At 38.6% G+C, this 22,398-nt stretch overlaps 1 protein-coding gene across 1 annotated transcript in view; it reads left to right on the forward strand.

The window, feature by feature from the left end:
- Nucleotides 1-22,398, forward strand: part of SCD1 (stomatal cytokinesis defective / SCD1 protein (SCD1)) — a 173,507-nt gene that overhangs the window by 11,976 nt on the left and 139,133 nt on the right. The window contains exons 4-10 of the mRNA XM_089158216.1: nucleotides 2,659-2,800; nucleotides 2,924-3,024; nucleotides 8,575-8,638; nucleotides 8,879-8,992; nucleotides 10,066-10,286; nucleotides 20,624-20,678; nucleotides 20,783-20,866. Coding sequence (XP_089014342.1) covers nucleotides 2,659-2,800; nucleotides 2,924-3,024; nucleotides 8,575-8,638; nucleotides 8,879-8,992; nucleotides 10,066-10,286; nucleotides 20,624-20,678; nucleotides 20,783-20,866 — 781 coding nt within the window. The remainder of the gene's footprint in view (nucleotides 1-2,658; nucleotides 2,801-2,923; nucleotides 3,025-8,574; nucleotides 8,639-8,878; nucleotides 8,993-10,065; nucleotides 10,287-20,623; nucleotides 20,679-20,782; nucleotides 20,867-22,398) is intronic.

Below are 22,398 nucleotides of genomic sequence, written 5' to 3' on the forward strand. Positions count from 1 at the left end.
CTTATTTATTCAATATCGAGTTCAGGATCTCAACTGTTTCTTGCTGCTTATTATATATTTATATTTGAACTGCGATTCTGAAGTTCTGCAAATTATCAGATTGATCCCAGATCTGTTCCTTATATCTGATCTGTAACTAGAATTTTATGCGACCTGGGTTTCATCTAGTTGTGATATTCAAGAATTTTATGTGATAGATCAGATTAAGCTCTACACTTGACCATAATTACATATAGGTCTAATAGTTGAATATGAGATATTGAATTTCTCTTATCTTCGGTCTACTCTTTCCATAACCTGATTCTATTGACTTCTGATGGACGAAAAATAGGAATTGCTACATTTGACCAGAGTTGCTTCCAGATCTAATAGTTAGATTTGAGATATTGAATTTCTCTTCTTTTTAGTCATTTCTTTCCGTAATCTGATTCTGTATAGTCTTATGGTGTTAGTGGTTGTATCTCTTTCTTCTAGATTCCTTTCTAGAACCTTACACTGCATTATGCACCCAGTGGAATGCGATGAGCCGAAGACAGGTTTTCACAACTGAATGATGAGATTCTTGGCTTTAATATGTATTTTAATGGGAAATACAAGTTACTGGAAAAGTTATAAGAGCCAGACTTTGAATTGTTATTCATATAAAATTATAAATGGAAATTAATTTCTGATTAAAGGATTGCTTAATAGCCCAGCAGTAACCCACTGGAGCAAGAAAGAATTTTGTTTAGGCATTAATATTATGTGAGCTGTGAATTGGGTGCAAACATGAGGCACAATGTGGGTTAAAAAAAAAAAAACCCATTATGGAGTGCTGTTTGCCCACCTTGTCCACAGACACTGTATAGTATAAACAAATTTCTTGTTATATGGGTTTTATGTGGCACCAATTTCTTTTGGAACCCTGCATTGTTCTTTTTTTTCCCCCTTGGGGGGGGGGGGGTTGGTTGTGTGGGGGATTAGGACATTATGTTTTCCTGGATAGTAAGAGATAAGTTTGGATGAGGAGTTATCTCGATTTCTTTTCCAGTTTCTCTTTGTTTGTGTGTGTGCTTAAGGTGGTCTTTGGGGAGCACAGCTGTAGGAAAATGTTTGGTGGGTGGCCAATCATCCAAGCTAGAGATTGGAAGGTTCATTATGTGTGCCTAAGATTGGATGAAGTTTCTTTGAATAAATGCATTTTCAGAGTCAACCTTGTTTTTGGTAGCTATCAAATTATCAGTCATTTGGATGGATTCTGCTCTATGTAAAACTATTTATTTAACTTGACCTTAATTTTATTATTATACTATTGAACATCCTTTTATTTAGTCCATGTTACAAAATGGCAAAAGCTGCAATTTTCCAAGATCTATTGTCCCAAGGTTCAAGTAACAACTTAGAGGTTGAAATCATACAAATATCAAAGTTACAAGTATACGTAAGCCCCTGAACCAAGTACACAATCCACTGCTACTCCCCTCTTTCTCTACAACAATTTTGGAAGGTCTATGCTTGGTGAATTAATTTTTTGGCGGGTTGAGTGGAACAAAGACCTTTTCTCTTGGGATGGAGTTTACATGGCAAAGGGGTTTCAGTATATTTCATCTTTAACAATAACCATAGTGCCAGCATAGTTCGTAACCTTTAAAAAAAAAAAAAAGGTGTTCCCATTGCTTGAGGCTCCCATTACTGCAGGGTCTGGTAGAGGCAGATGTAGCAGTCTTACCTCCTGCTTTGCCAGGGAGGCTGTTTCCGAGTTCCGAATGTGCCAAGGTTTGTCCACAAGTTGTAATTTACAACAAGTTATTACACAATTTTGGTATATATGGAAGTTTAAATTAAAATATGTTTGTGTTGGGCATTCCCAGAGCAGTAGGCCCCCACCACTGTGGGTTTTGCGGAGAGTCATAAGGTACGCCTTACCCTCGTTTTGCAGAAAGGTGTTTCCTAACTTGAACATGTGTTGCAGACTTGCAATGGAGCAGGAATACCATTCTAATAATGCCACCCTCTTAAGTTAATGTATGTGTATAATATATATAATAGGGAAAAGTATCCATTAGACTGCAAGAACATTGTCTGACACAAGAATATGGCCATGGTCCTATTTAGCTGCCTTCCATCCATGCTTCATAATTGGATGAATTCATTTGACAACGATCTGAGATAACCTTTGTAGAAGTATCTTATCAAAATGAGGTAGAAATATCTTATCCAAAATGGATTGAGAAAAGCTCTTCCCTAGAGTCAGTAGGCCTAGAACCTGATTGTCACCCTTAAAGCTGTCCTCACAAAGTCACAATTTCCTGATCAGTCGCTGACCTAGTGCTGCTTTACAATACCTTGAGGTTGGGAAGGCATCAAGTAGTTATAAATCCTGTCAACCTGTCAAGTGTAGCAAATAATGGTCTCCTGAAAGCTGCAAAGAATCAGCTCTGGAACCGCCCCCATTCGTGTCCACTGATGCCTAATGAGTTGCAGTAACTTTGACTTTTGTATTGCTTCCTATCCTGAGTCAAGAATGTCTTAATATTCTAGTATGTACATTTGCCTTTGCAAGTAAGTAGCTTTTGTCTTATTTTATTGCTTTGTATCAAATTGCTTTTCTCTTGCTTCCCTTTTCTCTGATAAGTAATTTCTATTATGTGATTTGCTGCACTGTGCAACAATTTTCAGCAAGCCATTATGGGATGTTATAGCATACATGGTATCAAATGTACCTTGGCCTACTCCTGGGAAAGGTAGAGTACTTTTTGCTATTGAGAACACTCTGCTTTCTGTTGAGGCTCCGCCGAAGGATGGTCTCCCTCATGCCGACGTATGCGAATTTCTTCTCTTCGATTGACCTTAATCTTCTAGTTTTCGCTGATCATTTCATCCATGCGAACAAGAATGAAGTTCAACCATGGCATTTGATAACCACTGTTTTTTAAGTTTGCAGATATCCTTTCAACCACTTGTACAGTGCTTGGATGTTGACAACTTAATTAAGCTTTTCACTGCTGTGTTGCTTGAAAGGAGAATTTTACTCCGGTCAAACAAGTACTTATCTGACTCTGGGATTCTAATAGTTGCTTCTTCTCTGTATTTTTCTTTGAATATATTTGTTTTTGTTGCATTTGGTCGTATAAGTTGTGCGAATCTTTTCTCATGGATCTTATTTATCATCTTAATGTATGGATCTCATTTATCATCTTAATTTATAGACATCCCAAGTAGTTCAACAGAGGATCTATGGTGTACAGCAAACCAGGCATAGTCCCACTAAACCAGAAGATCCAGGAGAAGATTACCCTTGGGAGCCTGTTGCTGGCATTTTGGAAGAAACTTTGATAGATGACCCAAGAAAGATGTGGTGCAATGTACGTCATTCGCAAACGATGGCCTGGAGGATCGAACTTCAATTAATACTATGCCACAATGTTCTTTCATAGGCACACCACCGATTCTTGTCTTACTTTCTGGCATACTATAATTAACTGATACTTCAAAACAACTTCCTAGGATGCAAATCCTCTTACAAATCTATTCTTCAAAACCTGTTTAACTGTAAGAGCAAATATTTCTACAAAAAGGAGAGGATAACTGCAGACGAAAAAGAAGAAAAAAACTGCTTATGCAGGTTTGAACTTTGTTGCATCTCAACCCAAAGTAACTTTCTAAATACGTTTCACATCCAATAACACATATGTGTTCCTGAATTGATTTCTCATCTTTACAGACTTATAGGCTCCAAAGTATGGGCTAGTGATGTAAACCAGGTCCTGGGCTAGGTGTATTTTAGGAATTTCCCTGGACTTAGGGTTTGCCCAGGAAAATCCAGCAAAGGGGAAAGTTGTTTCAGGGGTTTTAGGGTACTGTAGAGCTTTCTGTCAGTTGAAATCAGATCTGAACTCTTCTGCAAACTGAAGTCCAGATTTTAAATTTGAACTAAAAGCCAAAATTAAGCCAAAATTAGGGTTTAGGGTGGGTTCGGCCAGTGTGGGCTTTGGGTCTGCCTTGCTGGTTTTGTAAATTTAGAACAGGGTTCCAATGTTTTAGAGGGTTTAAGGAGGTCTGGTTCAACTAATTTAGGGTTTTGGAAGGTCTAAAAATTCTGCATAACTCTCCCAAGGTGGAAGATGAATTGCAGAAATTTTTTCTGGGTTGGGTCCTTAGGGAAAAAGGGCTAATTGGGGAAAGTGACTCTGGGAGTATGTGCTAAGGTGTGGTGCGATCCTACGGGAGGGTAAAAGGGGCCCAAAAGGTGCTGGAACTCATGGTTTAACAGAGGGAAGGGTTTGCTGTATCGCAGGGAAGGAGGGGGAAAGGGGGAGTGCTACGGTTGCTAGGGGAGGGGCTAGGGTTTGATTGAAATTGAAGGGGAAGGAAGGGGTAGTATATGCAGTGGGTTTGGGTAGTTTTGTAGGCCTAAGCAATAGGGGAAGGGCTGAGGAGGCTACAGTGGAGATGGGAGGGGGTTCTATGGTTGTGCAGGAAAGGGGGAAGGGTGGGGAGCGCTTCTTTACTTACTTGAATGCTGTATTGCTTGACTGGCTGCTTGATGATGATCACTTGAAAGCTGTTGGATTGAAGAAGATAATGAAGACACTTAAGCAATTTCACTCTACCAGGGCCTACCTAACAAGGAGATCCTGATCCTCAACTCAATCAACTTACTAATCATCCCACTTGAATGCTGTATTGCTTGACTGGCTGCTTGATGATGATCACTTGAAAGCTGTTGGATTGAAGAAGATAATGAAGACACTTAAGCAATTTCACTCAACCAGGGCCTACCTAACAAGGAGACCCTGATCCTCAACTCAATCAACTTTACTAATCATCCCAAACTGAAAATTACGTTGCATGAATAGGCTATTCATAGCCTAAACACAAAAAGACTGACTGGGGTTGGGAACCTTATGGAATCCTAATGGATAAGGTTCCCAACTCTAGACCAAAACACTCAAAATGAAATCAAATTACTACAAGATCACAACCCTAAGATTGGAATCTTACTGGCACACTTTAACTTAAAAGCACATGCTAATTAGGATAACTTCGGACTCAAGCAACAACTTTAAATCAAACTAGAATTTTCTAAACAAAACCAAACTTGACTCAAATTGGGAACTAAAAATAAAATCAAACTCGTAGACTAGAGTTGGGAGTGATTCCAGCTCTTAACAAGGGGGCAAAATGCCCAAAATACCCCTCAAAAAGGGGTTAGGCCAACTTAGGTGGCTTTTTGGAGCCATCCTGGGGGCCCCACTTATAAGTTTGGCCAGGGGGTCTTTATGTTCACATCAGCAAGCCTGGGAAAAATTTATCTAGTAAAACTTTTTACAAAGCTTTCCAAAAACAATTCTCGCTCTTTATTCCTATGGAAGATTTAACATTTTGTAAAAAGCACCATTTTCGAAATATCTTTGATCATGACGACAACTACATTAATGGCCGTGGTGGGCATACATTTTGGTGATGATAGCATAGTTGTCAAGGCGTTGCCTAGGCATCGCTTAATCCGGGGCCCTCGCGCGGGGGCGGTTCCTTCGGGCGGGGGCGCTCAAATTGGCGTCGCCTTATTTTTAGGCAATAAGGCGTCCGCTTTTTTTTCTTTCTTTTTTAAATCACGAGAAAGATGCCTAATCGAAGGCATATATTGAAATACTTATTAGATTCCGATTGTAAAGTATCTATTGTTTGAACCTATATGCATATGTATAATGATGCTATATGTGATCAAATGTTAAAATAAAAATAAAAACAAACAAAATTGAAAGAGATTAAGTTCTTGACTCAAGTCTCACACTCTCACTCTCACTCTCACTCTAATCCCTAATCTCTTTCTCTCTTCTTCTCTTCCATTCCCGCAGCGACACTCCGGCAAGTAGTGGTCAGTGACAAGCAACTTCTTCTCTTCCTTTTTTCTTGTGACTTTTTATTTAGGACCTATTATGTGTGGTTTGTAGTATGTTGGATGACTTGAGGTAGTCTGATATTAGTTTTTTTATTATATAAGATATGATAGATTTAGAGTGAATGAGATGTACACTAAAAATTTCACTTTAAACGCCTCAACCGCCTCAAAAGCGCGGGCGGGGCGCCACGCCTCGATTTAATCATCGCGCTCAAGGCTACCGCCTTGCATCGCCTTGTCGCCGTGACAACTATGGATGGTAGCATTCAATACTCATTTAGTGATGTTCACATAAACTCAAAGACAGAGCTAGCCTAACTCTCCAAGAGGGTAGTTTCGTCAATCCCAGCCCCATTTAGTTGCTAATTTTATTTTTAAGAGTTTTGGTCAGTTAGGAGTCTAATTGAGTTAAAGATAAGTTCTTAAGTCTTTGGGACCTCTTCTTTAAAGATAGACTCTAATCAGTCTTTATTTACAAGAAGAGTTCCTTTATTATTTAAGTCTTAGGGGGAATCTATTCTCAGGGAGATTTCATTAGATCTTTAAGTATTTATTTGGGTTGAGATTATTTGTAAGGGGATCCTAATCTATAAAGGATACCCATTTAGTGGTTTAGAATATTTTAGTAGGCTATAAATAAGCATACTCTTTCTTCCTATTTCCTTAAGTCTGATTATTCAAGAATCGTGGCTCTTGATGAGGTAGTTGATAGTTAAGATTCTTCTTCAAATATCAGCAACCACAATCTGTCTAGCACTCTTCTTCCAGAAATTCCTGCAAGGTTACAAGTAAGTAAACGACCCCTGGCCCCCTTCCCTTCTCTTCCCTACGATCACAGGCCCTCCCCTGCGCTTCCCCTTCAATAGCAGCAACCCAGCCCCTTCCACCACCTCCCCAAACCCCTGCAAGACCCTCCCTGACCTCCCCTGTTCAGCATAGCCCTAGGACCCCTTCCCCTTACTGTTGCACCTTGGCAGCAGCCCTCCAAGGCCCCCATGACACCACCAACCCTTCCTGTGCCCCTTACGACCCCCTCTATCCCCTCTAACCACTCCCCTACCCTAGAGCATTTCCTCCCCTTTCTACCCCTTTCGGCCCCTATCTCTATTTTCTCTTCTTCCCTGTGGCAAACCAGAAGTAGAAAACGGAAAAAGAAAAGAAAGAAAGAAAAAAGAAAGAAAGAAGAAAGCAAGAAAAGAAAGAAGAAGAAGAGAACCGAAAGAAGAATGAAAGAAAAGAAAAGAAAGAAAAGAAGAAGAAAAACAAGGAAGAAATAGAAGAGATCCTTTCCCTTTCAAAGATCCAACCCATAACCATCCCTGGATCTTCCCTCTCCATACCCCACTGCAGACTTCCCTATTCCCTTTCCATCCTTCCTAGTGTAATTTGAGATATCCTACTATCCAGTGAAGGATCCCATCTAGGGTTCTATCGAACCCTATCATCCCATTTAGGATTTGTTACTTCCCATCTTTATCCATAACCCAAATTTAAGCATACTATCCATTCTATCCTGATTTGATAATTAATAGCTGGAAGATTCTGGGCAAACCCTCAATCTTAGGGAACTATTCCAAGAATCCCAAAACCTAAAATTGGGTTTACATCACTACATCATAGGCTATTTGCATCTTCTGCATCATTGCTGTTGCAGTTTCAGACAGAACTACCTACAAGAAGAATAAACATGGTAGGCAATAAAGAGCAGTAGAGAGAGACAGAGTGCAGAATCTTCTGAATTCCAGCATACTTCTTCAAGTCCCAAGTAAGTAGAAGGCCCCTCTCCCAACCCAGCCCCATTCCCTCTTCTCCTCTCTCACCTGCTGCCTTTCCCTTCCCTTTAACCTTAGTTTCCTGCATCCCGCTCCCTCCCTTTCCACCGTAGGTTATTCCCATTCCTTCCCAACCCCTGCGGTAGCTTTGGTAACCTTCCTCTATCCCTGTTACATAATCCCCTAACCTTTGTCTGTCATTCCAGCACTTCCCCCTTTACTTTTCTTCTTCTTTTCCCCTTCACAGACCTGCAGTACTTATGGAAATTCCAGAATTTATAACTTAGAATATCATACCCAAGAATTCTTCAAACCTAAATTCCAGATTTGTCCCCCCTCCCAAAAAAAAAAAAAATCCCTTGAAATTATTAAAACAGCAAGTTTTAAGCTTGAAAACATAAAAACCTAGATCCCTAAGCTTGGCTGAACCTAAGCTTAACCCTTAACTAACTCTAGTACCTATAAAATCAATCAAAACCATCAGCTGTAGGGCAATACAGCCCTAGGAAGTCTGCTGATTCTCAGGAAGAGGGTCCTAGAGGTGAGCCAAGATATAGAGCATAATTCCAATCAGCCAAACCCTAGATCCTGGTTCACATCGCCTTGCATTTATTTCTTTTATTTTGCTGGTAATCTTGATGACCAGGTTTCATAGCTGCAAGAACTCTTTGAAACAGGGTTTTACTTTCAAGCTAGTATGGAAGTCTCTTTTTGTTATGAATGCTCGCTGACTTAAGTTGATGCTTTATGCCTCTTCATACTCTAATACTATCGTTAATGCACGGATTACTTCCTATAGTTGTGAAACTTGTTTTAGTAGTCTGTTCCTTGGAAAATTTCAAAACTTGAATTATCATTTCCGTGTTATGTGCCATCATGAATATTCCTTTGAGGACTGTTTACCCTTATTTTTGGCAGGTATTCACTTTTAACGCTTGTATCAGAGGCAATCTGCCATTTAATATATCCCTTCAGATGGCAGGTAAGCTTTGATGCTGCAGCCCTACAGCTATTTAGCTAGAAAAGGATTTCTTGCATCTAAAATTATGTCCATATATTTTTGATATTCATATGGAAATCTCAGGATTGAATATTCTTAGCTGCCAGTTAGTTTGCTAGTATTCTAATTGAATTTGTGAATGTTTATGCAGTAATGAATCGTCATTCGAATTTCCTTAATAAGCTTGCCTAATCGTTGGACTTTTTTTTTTGGTTGCTGAAGCATGTCTACATTCCATTACTATTTTTCAGTGGAGTGGACTACATTGATGCTCCTACACCCTACATGATGGGTCTTCATTCAGGTGTTGACACAACTGGTCTGACTATGGACGGTGTAAGCTTCTTTTCCTCTATGAGATTGTGGATGTCTCATCTATTTTACATGTCATGAAAGGGTTATGAATCCATCAGGTCTTAATTTTACATTTCTTTGTTATCCAATAGCTAATATCATGTGTCACTTGCATAGTTCAGTGGGCTGTTTTAGGTAACAGGTGAATAAATAGTTCATTCTAAGCCCTATGAGAACATTGCAAGGGTCTTGTAGCTCCTGGGAGAAGATACAACGAACCCTAGCTGAGATAAATCCGGCTATATTTTTGTTCAATATAAAATTTTCTATTCCTTTGTTAGTTTGTTAACCTACTTGTATCCCCTCCAACTGCAAGTACTTCTGTTGCTTTTTTGGCTGCTGGCTGTGTTGTTTTTGGGTAGTCTGTGAAATCATCATGATTGCAATATTTGTATTATTTCTTGTGTCATATGGATTGGTTTTTCTGTTTTGATCCATCAGCCCTCTTTGTATGTCAATGGGGATAGCATAAGCCATTGAGCAAATCCTGTCACAAATTAATTTTAGGAAAGAAGATCTTTGAGCAATTTTTTCTCCAGGACGAAGGGCTGTTCCAATTTATTGGTGGTAGTGCAACTTCAATTGCTAGTTATCATCACCAAACATCTTAGAGTTGCCATTGGTTCCATCTTTCCTGTTGCTTAATAAGTTTTAGGCATCACAACTGCATTAAAGTTTCTGTGAATGAAACATTGGTGCAAATTTCAGTGTAAAAGTAAAAAAGTTCATGTGCCCATTTTCTGAGTGGGTTTTGCTGCCTGTTCTTGTATAAACCTAATGATGGCATTTCTTGTTGCTTTACTTTTGTAAAAAAAAAATAATATATATTTTTTTCAATGATTATATTTCTTTGCCATCCACTTGATTTTATGAATTTCTGATGGTTGGTTAATACTTTATCTACTTATCAGCAAGTGCTAAAATTTCAATTTGCATTTGGTTTTGTGGAATAAATGACCCTTATGGCAGTCTAGTTGTTAGATGACATGTTTGGCTGCCCTTTCTGGTTGTAGATTTTTATTCATATCTTTCTAATTTCTCTCTATCTGCTGTAGGTTGTTGTTGTGGACCTTGAGTTTAACCTTATTACAACAACAGAAGACATACCTCCTATGCCAGAGCCAGAACTAAGCTCTTTGCGTGGTGAAATTATGAAGTTAATATATCCCAAAGTGGTTGGAATAGACCAGATAAAGTGCAGTTTTGGTGGTTCATCTGACCACAATCCTAGAGGGGACAGTAAGCCCTGGGGAGAGCAGCATGACCTTCAATTTAGGTGATGCTTGGATTTCTCTAACTAGTTGATTTGATTGTAGTAGATGCTTAGAGAGATTTTCTGACTGCTGTTATATGGTGCTTCTAAATTTTTTTCCATATTTACTGAAAAATGCTTGATTATAAGCATAGCTCAAGTGATCAGACTTGGCACCATAATTGTTCGCCGCCTACTCTGATCCAAATCATGAAGAACGAAATTAAGGATCAATTGAAAAACTGTAGAAACTGCAATTAGAATCTGCCAGAATTGGGATTGATCTTGGCAATTGTTCCTGATGCATTCCTGATTCCTCAGACCCTGGTTATAAGAATGTAAGATTGGTCACGTATCCTCTATGTTGAATTGACAGGACAATAGTTGCTTAAATATTCAAGAGGAAATATATTACACAGGATTTTTCATTAGAAAATATGAGTGTGATATTGAACAAGTAAATTTCACTGTGGTGCTGTCCAAAATAGCAAGAAGGGCTGCAGTAGACTAAGCCCAGTGAAATTGTCCAAAATAGAAAGAAGGGCAGCAGTAGACTAAGCCAGCGAATTGGACTAAGGTTGGACTGGTATGCCTAATGTTGATATATGGGCATGGTTTTTTTTTGGGGGTGGGGGGTGGGTGTTGCTAATGTAATGGGTCAGGTAAATAAGCCAAAATTTTAGGGGTTTACTCCTATTTGAGACCTAAGTAGTTACGTTCTATTTTGTAATGTTTTTGATTTTGTGTCTTATAAAGAGACTTAAGTTTTAAGATATTTCTCGTACCACATGTCAAGTATTTAACTTTATGGAAGTTATAAATAAAAGGGGCCAGAAAATTCCTATATGAACTGAACTATTTAGCAAATTGGTTTTTTTCCCCCTTATTCTGGTCAGTAGTGAAGCTGTGCTTGGACTGTGGTGATGCAGCTACAGCCCTATTGCAGTGAGGTAATAGGTTGAGTTGGTGACTACAAGGTCACATCCCTGTCTTTTCTTGGTCCAACTCTCTTCCTCTTCCTTTATTTTCCAAGGCCAGTTTCTGTTTGTTCAATTTACATCAATTGCTCTTCTGTTTCGATCCTCAAGTGAGTTCTATGATTTAACTGTGTTCTGATTCCTTCTCAAGTTTTAGGACAGGTTTTGGGGCTGATAGTCTGGGCATCCCCATTGACCACAGATATTGCTTGCAGTGCACTGCCATTTTTCTAGTGATTTGTGAGCCTGTGGCAGCACCATATTGCTTTCCCGGTGCTACTTCTCTGCTTGTTTCCGATTCCCATCTTAGTTTCCATTTTGTCCTCCCTAGCACTTGTTGCTGTTTTCTTACCATGTTTCTGTTTTCCATTCTAATTGTTGTTCCTGTTCTAGTTAGTTACTATAATTATTTGTCTCTTATACCACTTACCAATTTTCAGTTAGTTGCTGATTCATGTAGTTTCAAACTCCGTAGTCCATACCACTTGTTATTTTGTTTCTTTTAGTTACTAATTCCCTTCCTCACTTCCTATTTTGACATTTGATAGCTAGTCTATGATTTCGTTGCTGTTTCTTTCTGTTAGCAAATCCAAATCCAGGTTTAAGCAACTTCCTATCCAGTGAATGATCAGTTGACCGCTACCTTGTAATCTAGCTATTTCAGCTTCCAGTTTTGGGGAATCATAATGTTCAATCAGCCTATTAACCGGAAGGACTATAAACCTGGGTTCTGACTTTTGAGTGTTTAAATTTTTTTTGGTTTTGGTATAATGTGTTTTGCCGTAGAATTAAATCTTGCTGAAATCTGGGAATTTAGGAGTTTCAACTTTACTCAGGTGAAATACTGCCTGCCAAATCAAGATCACAAAATTTCACCAAATATCTGTCATTTTGTTTTGGAGTCTTGCCATTGTTGTTTTAAAGAAAATGCACCATTTTGTCAAAATTTTGGTTTCTGGTATGCTCATTTTAGAATTTTGCACCCCAAAATGGCCAAATAGAACTCAGGAAAAAAAAATGTGGTGAAAATTTTTGGTATTTTGGTCAATGATCTTCAGAGATGAGATTCGGTGCCAGGTCTCTTGTTGTATTTCTGTGCTGTGAGTTTGGCTTTCTATATATTGTTGTCATGTTTTAAAATGGCATTACACTGATATTAACTTTTGAGAGAAATATGGAAATAAATGTTGGTGCCTGAGAAACAATCTGGGGAACAAATTGATTGATATTAGAAACTGAGAGGATCAGTAAGAGATGGAGGAGGAAGGATATGAATAATGAAGAAAGAAATGTTAGTAGAGTGCAAATCATGGGCAGGAGTGAGGAAACACTCTTGAGTATATTCATTACTTGTCATATCACGTAAATCACATCTATCTTCCGAGGGAGCTTAAATTTTCATCTTAAGCTGAGATATACATAACATCAGACTAAAGTACGGCTGCTACATGAGCAGGCTCTTACATGGATTATTTCAAATTAAATGTAAAAGGAGAAAAAATAGATTACTTCAAGGTATAAGTCAAAGAGAAAAATCATTATAGGAGATCTCAATGGACATGTTGGAAGAGATAGTAGAGGTTATGAAAGAATTTAGAGAGAACATGATTTTGAATGCAGGAACAAGAAAAGGTCTGTCAGTTTTAAAATTTGGTGTGACTGACTAGTGACTATGATTTAACAGTAATGCATGCTTATGAAAGAGTGAACATGTTATAACATTCAGAAGTGGGCAAAATAGTAGCAAAATGAACTTTATAACTAGAATGGCTAATCAGTTTGTATAGACTAAGGTTATTCTACGGGAGAGTGTAGCCCAACCTATGAACCTCATTAATCCACTAGATATAGCTAGTTATAACCAGTTCACCAATATAGTATATGATAGTGAAGGATGGAGAGGTGGAACGACGGAGTAGGTGAGGATGACTAGTCTGTTCCTAGCAGACTTCAAAACTCACCTCATAGCTTGCCTGATAAATAGAACTGATGTAGCCTCAAATGAGGGCTAATCTTCCAAGATCTTCGATGAAATCAGCCCAAAACCAAGTTTTTCAACCAGGCTGTAGAGGGTTACTTTGGCTCTTCCAAAATGGTTGGATTTCCCTAAAATTATAAGGGATCTGTATGTAGGTCCTAAGGATGAAATTGTGTTAAATCTGCTAAATCTGATGGCTGGTTTGAGAGTCCTTTTTCAGTAGGAGTTTGAATCCTAGTAGGACTCACATGGTTAATGGGTCTAGAGGACTTGGATGGAGCTGTAACTTGGAAGGAATATAGACCAAATTTGGAGGAAGGCTTCCTCCAAGTTTGAGTCAATTCCAATGGTTAGATTGGTGAAGACCTGGCCTTGAAATTTGGGTGTATTGGACTATTGGGGAATCCAAAAAAAAGAAAAAAAACCCAAGATACCTGGATGGGGGCCTTGTAGATGCTTGGATTGAGTGGAGATGGAGCTTTACAAGGCTGTCCTTACAGCGACAGGAAGAACCAGGCTTGATTTCATCTTGGGTCTTAGTGTTTGTTCAATCCTGGACCTACCAAATTGAACAAAACATAGTTGCAACAGAAACAATCAGAGTGGGGCTCGAACTGAAAATACTTTATTGATAATTGGAATTGGTGCCTTTCCCATTGAGTAAATGGGCTTGTTTATACATATAAGCTGGAGTAATAGTTTAATTTGAACTCCTAAGTCCTAATTAAATTCTAAATAGATACCAACTGGCCTAGACTAGGAAATAGAAATACTTACTTAAATACTACCATGTTTTGTCCCAATTAAATAAAGTCGGTTACATGGATCCTTGCCTTCCATTCAGCTCTATCTGAGGCCATATTAAATACCAGACTTAAGCTATGTATATCCTTTCTCACCAGTTCTCCTAAGGTTATCTTAGGTCCGCCCTTAGTTCTTCTAATTCCCTTAATCTAGACTAAAGCACTTCTCTATACATGGCCATTTAGATGCCTCTGTTGAATGTGGCTGTGCCACCTTAATCGACTTTCTCATAGATTATCATTTGTGGAAATAACTGAATCCCTAGGTTATCAATGTGATCCCTAAGTTTCTTATTTATAATAATGTGAAATGCACAAAATTACATAATTACCCTCACTAAACAACTGAATAATAAAAACTTGAACCACAACTTATAATTAAACCAACCCACAAATAAACCAAACCAACCAACACTCCCCTTCAAGTTGAGGCATAGATGTTAATCATGTCCAACTTGCTCAAAATAGGGGAGAAATCTCCTTTCTTCAGTTCTTTAGTAAAGATGTCAGCTACTTGATCTCCAGATCTCACAAAAGGCATGCATATCAGCCCTTGTTCCAACTTTCGTTTGTCAAAAAATTTATCTATCTCAATATGTTTTGTACGATCATGTTGCATTGGATTATTGGCTGTACTGATGGCAACCTTGTTGTCACAATATAACATCATGGGACTTGTCACAGGAAACCCAATATCTTCTAATAAACCCTTCAGCCATAAAAGTTCACATACTTCTCTAACCATGGATCTATATTCGGCCTTTGTACTAGACAATGACACCACATTTTGCTTCTTACTTCTCCAGGTTACTAGATTTCCCCCAACAAATGTATAGTATCCTGATATTGATTTTCTGTCAGGTGAACTAGCTTAATCAGCACCTGTATAAGCTTCCACTTTCAATTTTATTTGAGGTTGACATAAGTATTCCCTTTCCTGGTGTGGATTTCAAATATTGAAGTATTCTAGTAATAGCATTCATATGAGTCAAGTATGGGTCATGCATAAACTGGTTCACTAGGCTTACTAAAAAAGCAATGTCAGGTCTAGTGTGAGACAAATAAATCAGTTTTCCAACCAACCTCTGATATCTCCCTTTATCTACTGGTTCTCCCTCTTTCTCTTTAAGCTTAATACTTGCTTCAATTGGGGTATCCATGGCTTTTCATCCCAACATTCCCACTTTCGAAAGTAAGTCTAGGATATACTTGCGTTGGGACAAATAGATGCCTTTTTCTGACCTAGCAACTTCAATTCTCAGGAAATACTTAAGTTTCCCTAGGTCTTTAACCTCAAATTCCTTGCCGAGGAAGCTCTTCAGCTTTTGTATTTCTGCCCCATCATTCCCAGTTATGACAATGTCATCTACATAGACTATAATAAGTGTGATGTGAGTTCCTGACCTTTTCACAAAGAGAGTATGGTTACCATTACTTTGCTTGTAACCTATCAGTGTCATGGCTTTTTGGAGGCGTCCAAACCAACACCGGGGAGATGGGGCTGTCATGTCATGCTTCAACCCATAAATATACCGCTTCAACCGATAAACCTTCCCTTTTGTTTTGCTATTAGAGAATCCATGTGGGATTTCTATGTAGACCTCTTCTTTTAATTCTCCATGCAAAAATGCATTCTTTACATCTAATTGATGTAAATCCCAATCTTGATTCACAACTACTGATAACAAGACCTTGACTGTATTCAATTTTGCAACATGAGCAAAGGTCTCTTGATAATCAATTTCATAAGTCTGAGTGAACCCTTTTGCAACCAATCTAGCTTCAATCGGTTGAATTGACCATCCATGTTTTGTTTTACCACGAACACCCACTTACAACCTACCGGTTGTTTCCCTAGAGGAAGAGTAGCCAACTCCCAAGTACCATTCTTCTTCATAGCTTGCATTTCCTCTACCATTATTGCCTTCTAATTTTTATTAGCATAGGCTTCTTGCCAAGTCTTTGGAACAGATGTAGTAGATAAAGAAGATATAAAGGCTTGGTAGGAGTTAGACAAAAAATCATAGGAAACATATTTAGCTATAGGATGTTGAATACATGATTTGATTCCTTGTCTAACAGCAATAGGGAGATCAGAAGAAGATATCTCAGGGATACTTATAGGACCCGAATCTGGATTAGGAGATTGGAGTGGTAACATGTCAACCTTCTTTACCTGCTGTTGACGACTGGTTTTCTTCCTCTGATAGGTTTGCATATCCTTGCTTTGGTCAATTTGCCTTTGAAAGACCTCAATAGTGTGCCTTACAGGAGTGGTCTCCCCCTGGATAGGATACTCACAAGGTTTAGATGGGGAAAGGGAAGACTGGGTTTCTACATGTATGCTGGCCGAATGCTCCTCCTGTTCAAGAATCTCTTCCTGAACCTCTAACTGCAGCTGAATTGGGTTTGATAGGTCTCTATATGTGACAGGAACATCCAAAGTGGGAAAGAACACCTCTGCTCTTGGAGTCTCCCCCTGGAGAGGTGTATAATAAGGAGTAAACTCATTAAAGATGACATCCATGGATACTATTGTCTTCCTTGAAGGAGGATGGTAACATTTGTAACCCTTTTGAGTAGCATAATACCCCAAAAAATGCAGCGGAGGCCACGAGGTTCTAAGTTACTCTTGTGGGTAAAATTTTTGGTATAACACACACAACCAAATATCCTTGGAGGGACTATAAAGGAAGATGTCCCTTGAAGGACCTCACTGCGGCATTTGAAGTCAAGGATTCTACTAGGCATCCTATTCATGAAGTATGATGCAGTGAAGATTGCGTCACTCCAATATTGGTCGGGAACATTCATGGCAATTAGAAGAGAACGAGCAATCTCTAAAAGATGCCTGTTCTTTTGTTTGGCCACTCCATTTTGGGCCGCAATATCAACGTAACTAGTTTGATGTATTATGGCAGAATCAGAGAGGTATCTTTGAAATTCTTTTTCACTATACTCAGTTCCATTGTCACTACGAAGGACCTTCATAGTGGCATTGAGTTGAGTTTTAACTATATTATGAAAATTTTGACAACAACGGAAAACTTTAATTTTTTTGTTTTAAAAGATAAATCCATGTGGAGCGAGAATGACAATCAATAAAAGGAACAAAAAAACAATGGCCAGTAATAGATATGCGGAGACAAGGCCCCCACACATCATTATGAATTAACATAAAAGGAATATAACTTATATTATAATAGAAGGCAAATAACTTGAACGAGTCTGTTTTGCAAAAACACAAACTTCACAAAAAAATTGCCTAGACAAGATGAGACTAAATCAGGAAATTTTTTTCTTAGAGTTTCTATAGGGGGATGGCCTAGCCTACGATGCCACTTGTGGAGAGCTGACAAATTGACTTGATGAGGAGTAGCAAGCATAGCAGAAGAAGAGGCTCCATTCGATTTCAACAAGTAGAGTCCGTTGTCTAGTTTACCACGTCCAATCTCCTTCCCCGTTACCAGATCTTGAAAGACACAGTAGGAGGGAAAAAATGTTACCTTACAATTTAAGTCATTTGTAAGACTACTAATGGAAAGAAGGTTAGTAGAAAAAGATGGAACATGTAAAATTGAAGACAAAGAAAGGGACATGTGAATGTTGGATGGTTCCCTTTATAGCAATGGAAGAGTAAGAGCCATCAGCTATACGTACCTTATCTTTCCTTGAGGTAGGTAAATAATTGAAGAAAAGAGAAGCAGAACCTGTCATATGGTTTGTCGCTTCAGTATCAATAATCCATAGAGCAGAAACTGATGAAGCATGAAAGCCTTTAAATATGGTACCTGAAGTAGCAAGGTGGGAATTCGAGTGTGCATTGGAGGTAGCATTGGAAGAGGCAGCAGCAGTAGCGGTAGAAGACTGTAGAATGCACCTTAGACCAAGTAACTCTTCCGGGGAAAAACCGATACAGAAAGTCTTTGAATGATGAGCCTTTGGTTTACCCTTCCGTTGGGCCCTTTTTTTTTTTTCCAAAATCAGCAGGCTTTCCATGTAATTTCCAGCATGTGGCTTTGGCTTTGTGGCAATGCTCACACTTAACCACATCTTTACCTGAGTCAGCTTTGGACACCATATTGATACTTTGAAGAGCAGATTTTTCCACTTCCCGGGCTATGTAACATAGCTAGACGATGACTCTCCTCACATTGAACAAGTGCATGGGATTGTTCTTGTGTAGGAAAGGGAGAACGACTCAAAACCTGTACTCGGATTTGATCATGCTCCACATTCAATCAACCCAAAAGTCATACACCCGAGTTTTTTCAACATGCTTCCTGTATGCAGACACATCGTCAGGATTAGTAGGATGGTGGTCACCATAATGGTCCAATTCTTGCCAGAGAGACCGTAATTCAGCATAGTACTGGGCAACTGTCAACTCTTTCTGTGTGGTCTCATGAAGTTTATTTCGTTAATTATAGATTTGTGCATCATTGCCCAACTGTCCATAAGTTTCTTTAGTGGCCTTCCAAATTTGGGCCGCTGTATCCAACAATAAATACCCCCTGGCGAGATTGGGATGCATGGATTCAAAAGAAACGACATGATAATAGAGTTGTTTGAAATCCACTTATCCTGAAGAACACCAATAGTCAGCGGTTTGGTTGTAGTGCCTGTAATATGGCCGATTAGACCTCCTCCAGCAATTGTCAAATAAGCAGAACAAGACCAGATCAAGTAACTAGTTCCATCGAACCTAACAGAGAGCGGTGAAAGAGTGGGATAATTTTCATGACTTGTTGGAACCGCAGAAACATCCAGCATTGTCATATCTTCAGCCACTCGCCAAACAAATCTTGGGACAGTAAAAAAAATGAAGTTGAATTGATCCAAATTTTTTTTCTTCTGATCTATCCTGCTGTACTTTTCGGATCAAACCTGCTTGTCTTCAGTCTCTGTACTTTTCTGAAATAGAGCAGTAAGTCGAAATCTTCAAAAAGTCTCTGTTAATTGTGGTAGAAGAGAAGACGGCATCAATATCTGCAATTTCTGCAATTTCTGCAAGTTATGCTTCAGCCTTCAAACCTGGAGGAATCACAGGATGCTTCAGTCTTTAAACCTGTTTAGAGGAATTGGGAATATAGAATAGAAGACATCATCAATTTCTGCACTTTCTGCAATTTCTGCAAGTTATGTTTCAGTCTTCAAAAGAAATCTCTTTTCATTGCGGTAGAAGAGAGGACAACATCAATTTCTGCAGTTTTTGCATTTTCTGCAAGAACCTACCGCATGATGCTGCCCTTCAATGGTTTAAACAACCAAGGAGCAAGAGAGAAGCCCAGCAGAAGAAGAAAAAAAGGAGAAAGAAAGAGAGTTGCAAGAAAGTAGAACTTAGAAGCTTGCTATCATTGGCGGAAGAGGAAAAAGAAAAGAAAGAGAGCAAGAAGTTGGTGGAAGAGGAAGAAGAAGAGAAGTCGAACTTGTTTTCCCCTCTTTTTTTTTCTTTTCTCGATTCTAATTTGCACTTGGCTTTGATGCCATGTGGAAATAACTGAATCCTTAGGTTATCAATGAGATCCCTAAGTTTCTTATTTATAATAATGTGAAATATACAAAGTTACATAATTACCCTCACTAAACGACTGAATAATAAAAACTTGAACTACAACGGATAATTAAACCAACCCACAAATAAACCAAACCAACCAACATCATTTGACGGAGCTACTCCTAAACCAGCTCTAATATGATCATTCTTTACCTTATCCTTCCTAGTTTTGCCACTCATCCATCTTAGCATCCATTTTTTCTTCATCGAGTTTATCTATATGATGTTTCTCAATAGACCAACACTTTGCATTAGACACTATAGTTGGTCATACGATGGTTCTATAGAATTTTCCTTTGAGCTTTAAATGAATAAGTTGATCACACAAGACCCCAAATGCACCTCTCCACTTCATTCATCATATTTTAATTCTTTGGTAGACATCATCTTCTATATCACCATTTTTTATTTATGATTAAGCTAAGATACCTAAAATAATTGGCTTTGTAGAATATCCTTCTCATCAAGTTTCATCACCTCATCATTTGTCCAATCACGACCAAAGCCGCACACTGAATATTTTGTCTTCGTTCTGCTTAGTTGGAAGCTTTTTGATTCCAAAGTTGCTCTCATTGGGTCTAACTTAAATAGTTCTTGATATTTCAGACCTTTTCATGGACAAGGACCCTAACTTGCCTTTTAATGACCTAAAAATAAAAAAACTAATTGATAGAATTACTGAATACCCCACAGATAGGGCAAATTTATAGATCTGCCAATTGAATTTCGAACACTGGAGAGTATGGATGCAATAATGATTCAAAGTGCTGCTGGCCAGGAAGCCTAGGGGCTTCACCTGGGCTTCTAAGGGCAGGGCAACAAATCCAGGGGCCCTAATTAAGGGCTGGATCTGCATCAGAGACTCCTCTGGGATCATTGAAACTTGCTGTTTGATTATATTCATCCAATGGGATCCAAGCTGTCATGTCAAATGTTGGCTTTGTATAATTTGCCGGTGTCGCTTTACTGTTCAAAGAATTATATAGCTTATAGACTCATTCATAAGCCACGTATGTTTTTTTCTTCACCATGGATTTACTGTGCAGGTTAATATTTCTGAAATTCTTTGCGTCGATTCTAAGTGGCTACCGTAATTTCATTGTAAGGATTTTTATGTCTGCTTTGTCTACTGCAGTATGAGTTTGGTTGCCATTGCTTGAATTCTAAATCTATGTTGAGTTTACCGTGGATTTATTCTTGATCAGGAAAATGGTTCAAATCATGTCTTCAACACACAAGCATTTCTGAAGAAACGCTCCCGATCAAAAAACCAACCGCCTGAGTCCATGGTGATGTTATTGTACCCACCTCCCTCCTTTCTTACATCTGCTGAATTATTGCATTCTGATATTCCATTTTCTTGAGGTCAAAATAAAAATCAATGAGAATTCTGATACAAATTTGGGAACAGAAAAGTTGGCCGTGTTATTGGAGTTTCCCATATATCTACCATCCACAGTAGATTGTGATAGGTGAAAAGCTGTACACTTAGTAGATTTCTGTTCTTGGGAGTCTAGTTTCCTGATTTTTTGTATTGATCAATTTTGACAAACACTATGAAAGCATGAAAACTCTACACTTCATACAGTAGATTTCTATTGCTGGGAACCTACTTTCCTGATTCCTGAACTATCCAATAGTAAAGTCGGTCAATTTCTATGGCATTTCCCTTTGGAATAATATTGCAGGGGTCAATATCATTGCCAGCCTATACATGATAGGGAAGTCAAGTAGCAACTACCAAGTTTCGAACTCCATGTGATATTGGTGCAGCAATACAATCTGGAAATAGGAATTCATTTTTCATTTTAGGCTTCTTTTGTTCTTACATGCAAGAAAAAAAAGGCACCAATTTAGATTTCTGAATTCTTTTGAGTCCTAATCGTGTAATCATTCTTATCTTCAACATTACTAAAATTAAATTTTCTCCATCAATTTTCCTTTCGATTTTTATTTTTATAGCTTTTCAAGTAATTGAAACTATTTCATTACACTCCTATGTGACATAGAAAAAGAAACTCATTGACTTCATGTGAACATTGTTTTGTGCTCTGATTTCTCTTTTCCTCTTTTGATTGATAAGAATAGGTATTATCTTAATTGACTGGGTAATTGACTGTGCTGTTGCTTAATAGATGGTTAAAACTTCGGCTGTAAAACTATTCACATGAACAGTGTTTTACCTCCTGTTTCTTCATATCTGGTGGGCTCTTCTCCCACACTTGTTGCCAAACAGCTTAGCATCTGCATCACATATAGTCTTCCTGAATCAAGAATCGCGTCGTCTTTTGATTTGACTCTCATCATCAGTCACCAAATGCAGTTGACGCTTAGCCTCATCTATAACAATACCAGCCTCTAGTAGAGGTTATTGGGTCCCCCCCCTCACTCTCTTTTGCATTTGTTGATGTTGGGCACCAATAGGTCCACTACTTGTTTTTGCTTATTCAAATGCTTGTAGTATCTTCTAATTCATTGACCCCTTATTCTCGCAGTAATTGCAGGTTTCCCATTTCTGGTCAAAGAGCTCTTAGGCAACCAACCCTCCAGTCTCTCTTACCTTAGCTTTTGTCAGTCCCTTAGGTTACTGTACTGGTTTGGATGTGCCTTTTCTCATGTCAATCGAGGTTCCTACATGGCCTGGCACAAACATAGCCCTTCTTGAAGACCTTTTGACAGATTTTGACAACCCATATTCTTTTAAGGGAAATGATTACTCAAATTTTTGCTAAAGCGATGGCTGAAGCACCTGATGTGCCTCCAACAAGTAGTGGGTGTGCACTGTTCCTCAATTTATCTAAATGGGCTTGTCAAATCAATC

The sequence above is a fragment of the Hakea prostrata genome, chromosome 6 (genome assembly GCF_041222555.1).
Source record: "Hakea prostrata isolate BN-2017 chromosome 6, UWA_Hpros_2, whole genome shotgun sequence".
Classification (NCBI taxonomy): domain Eukaryota; kingdom Viridiplantae; phylum Streptophyta; class Magnoliopsida; order Proteales; family Proteaceae; genus Hakea; species Hakea prostrata.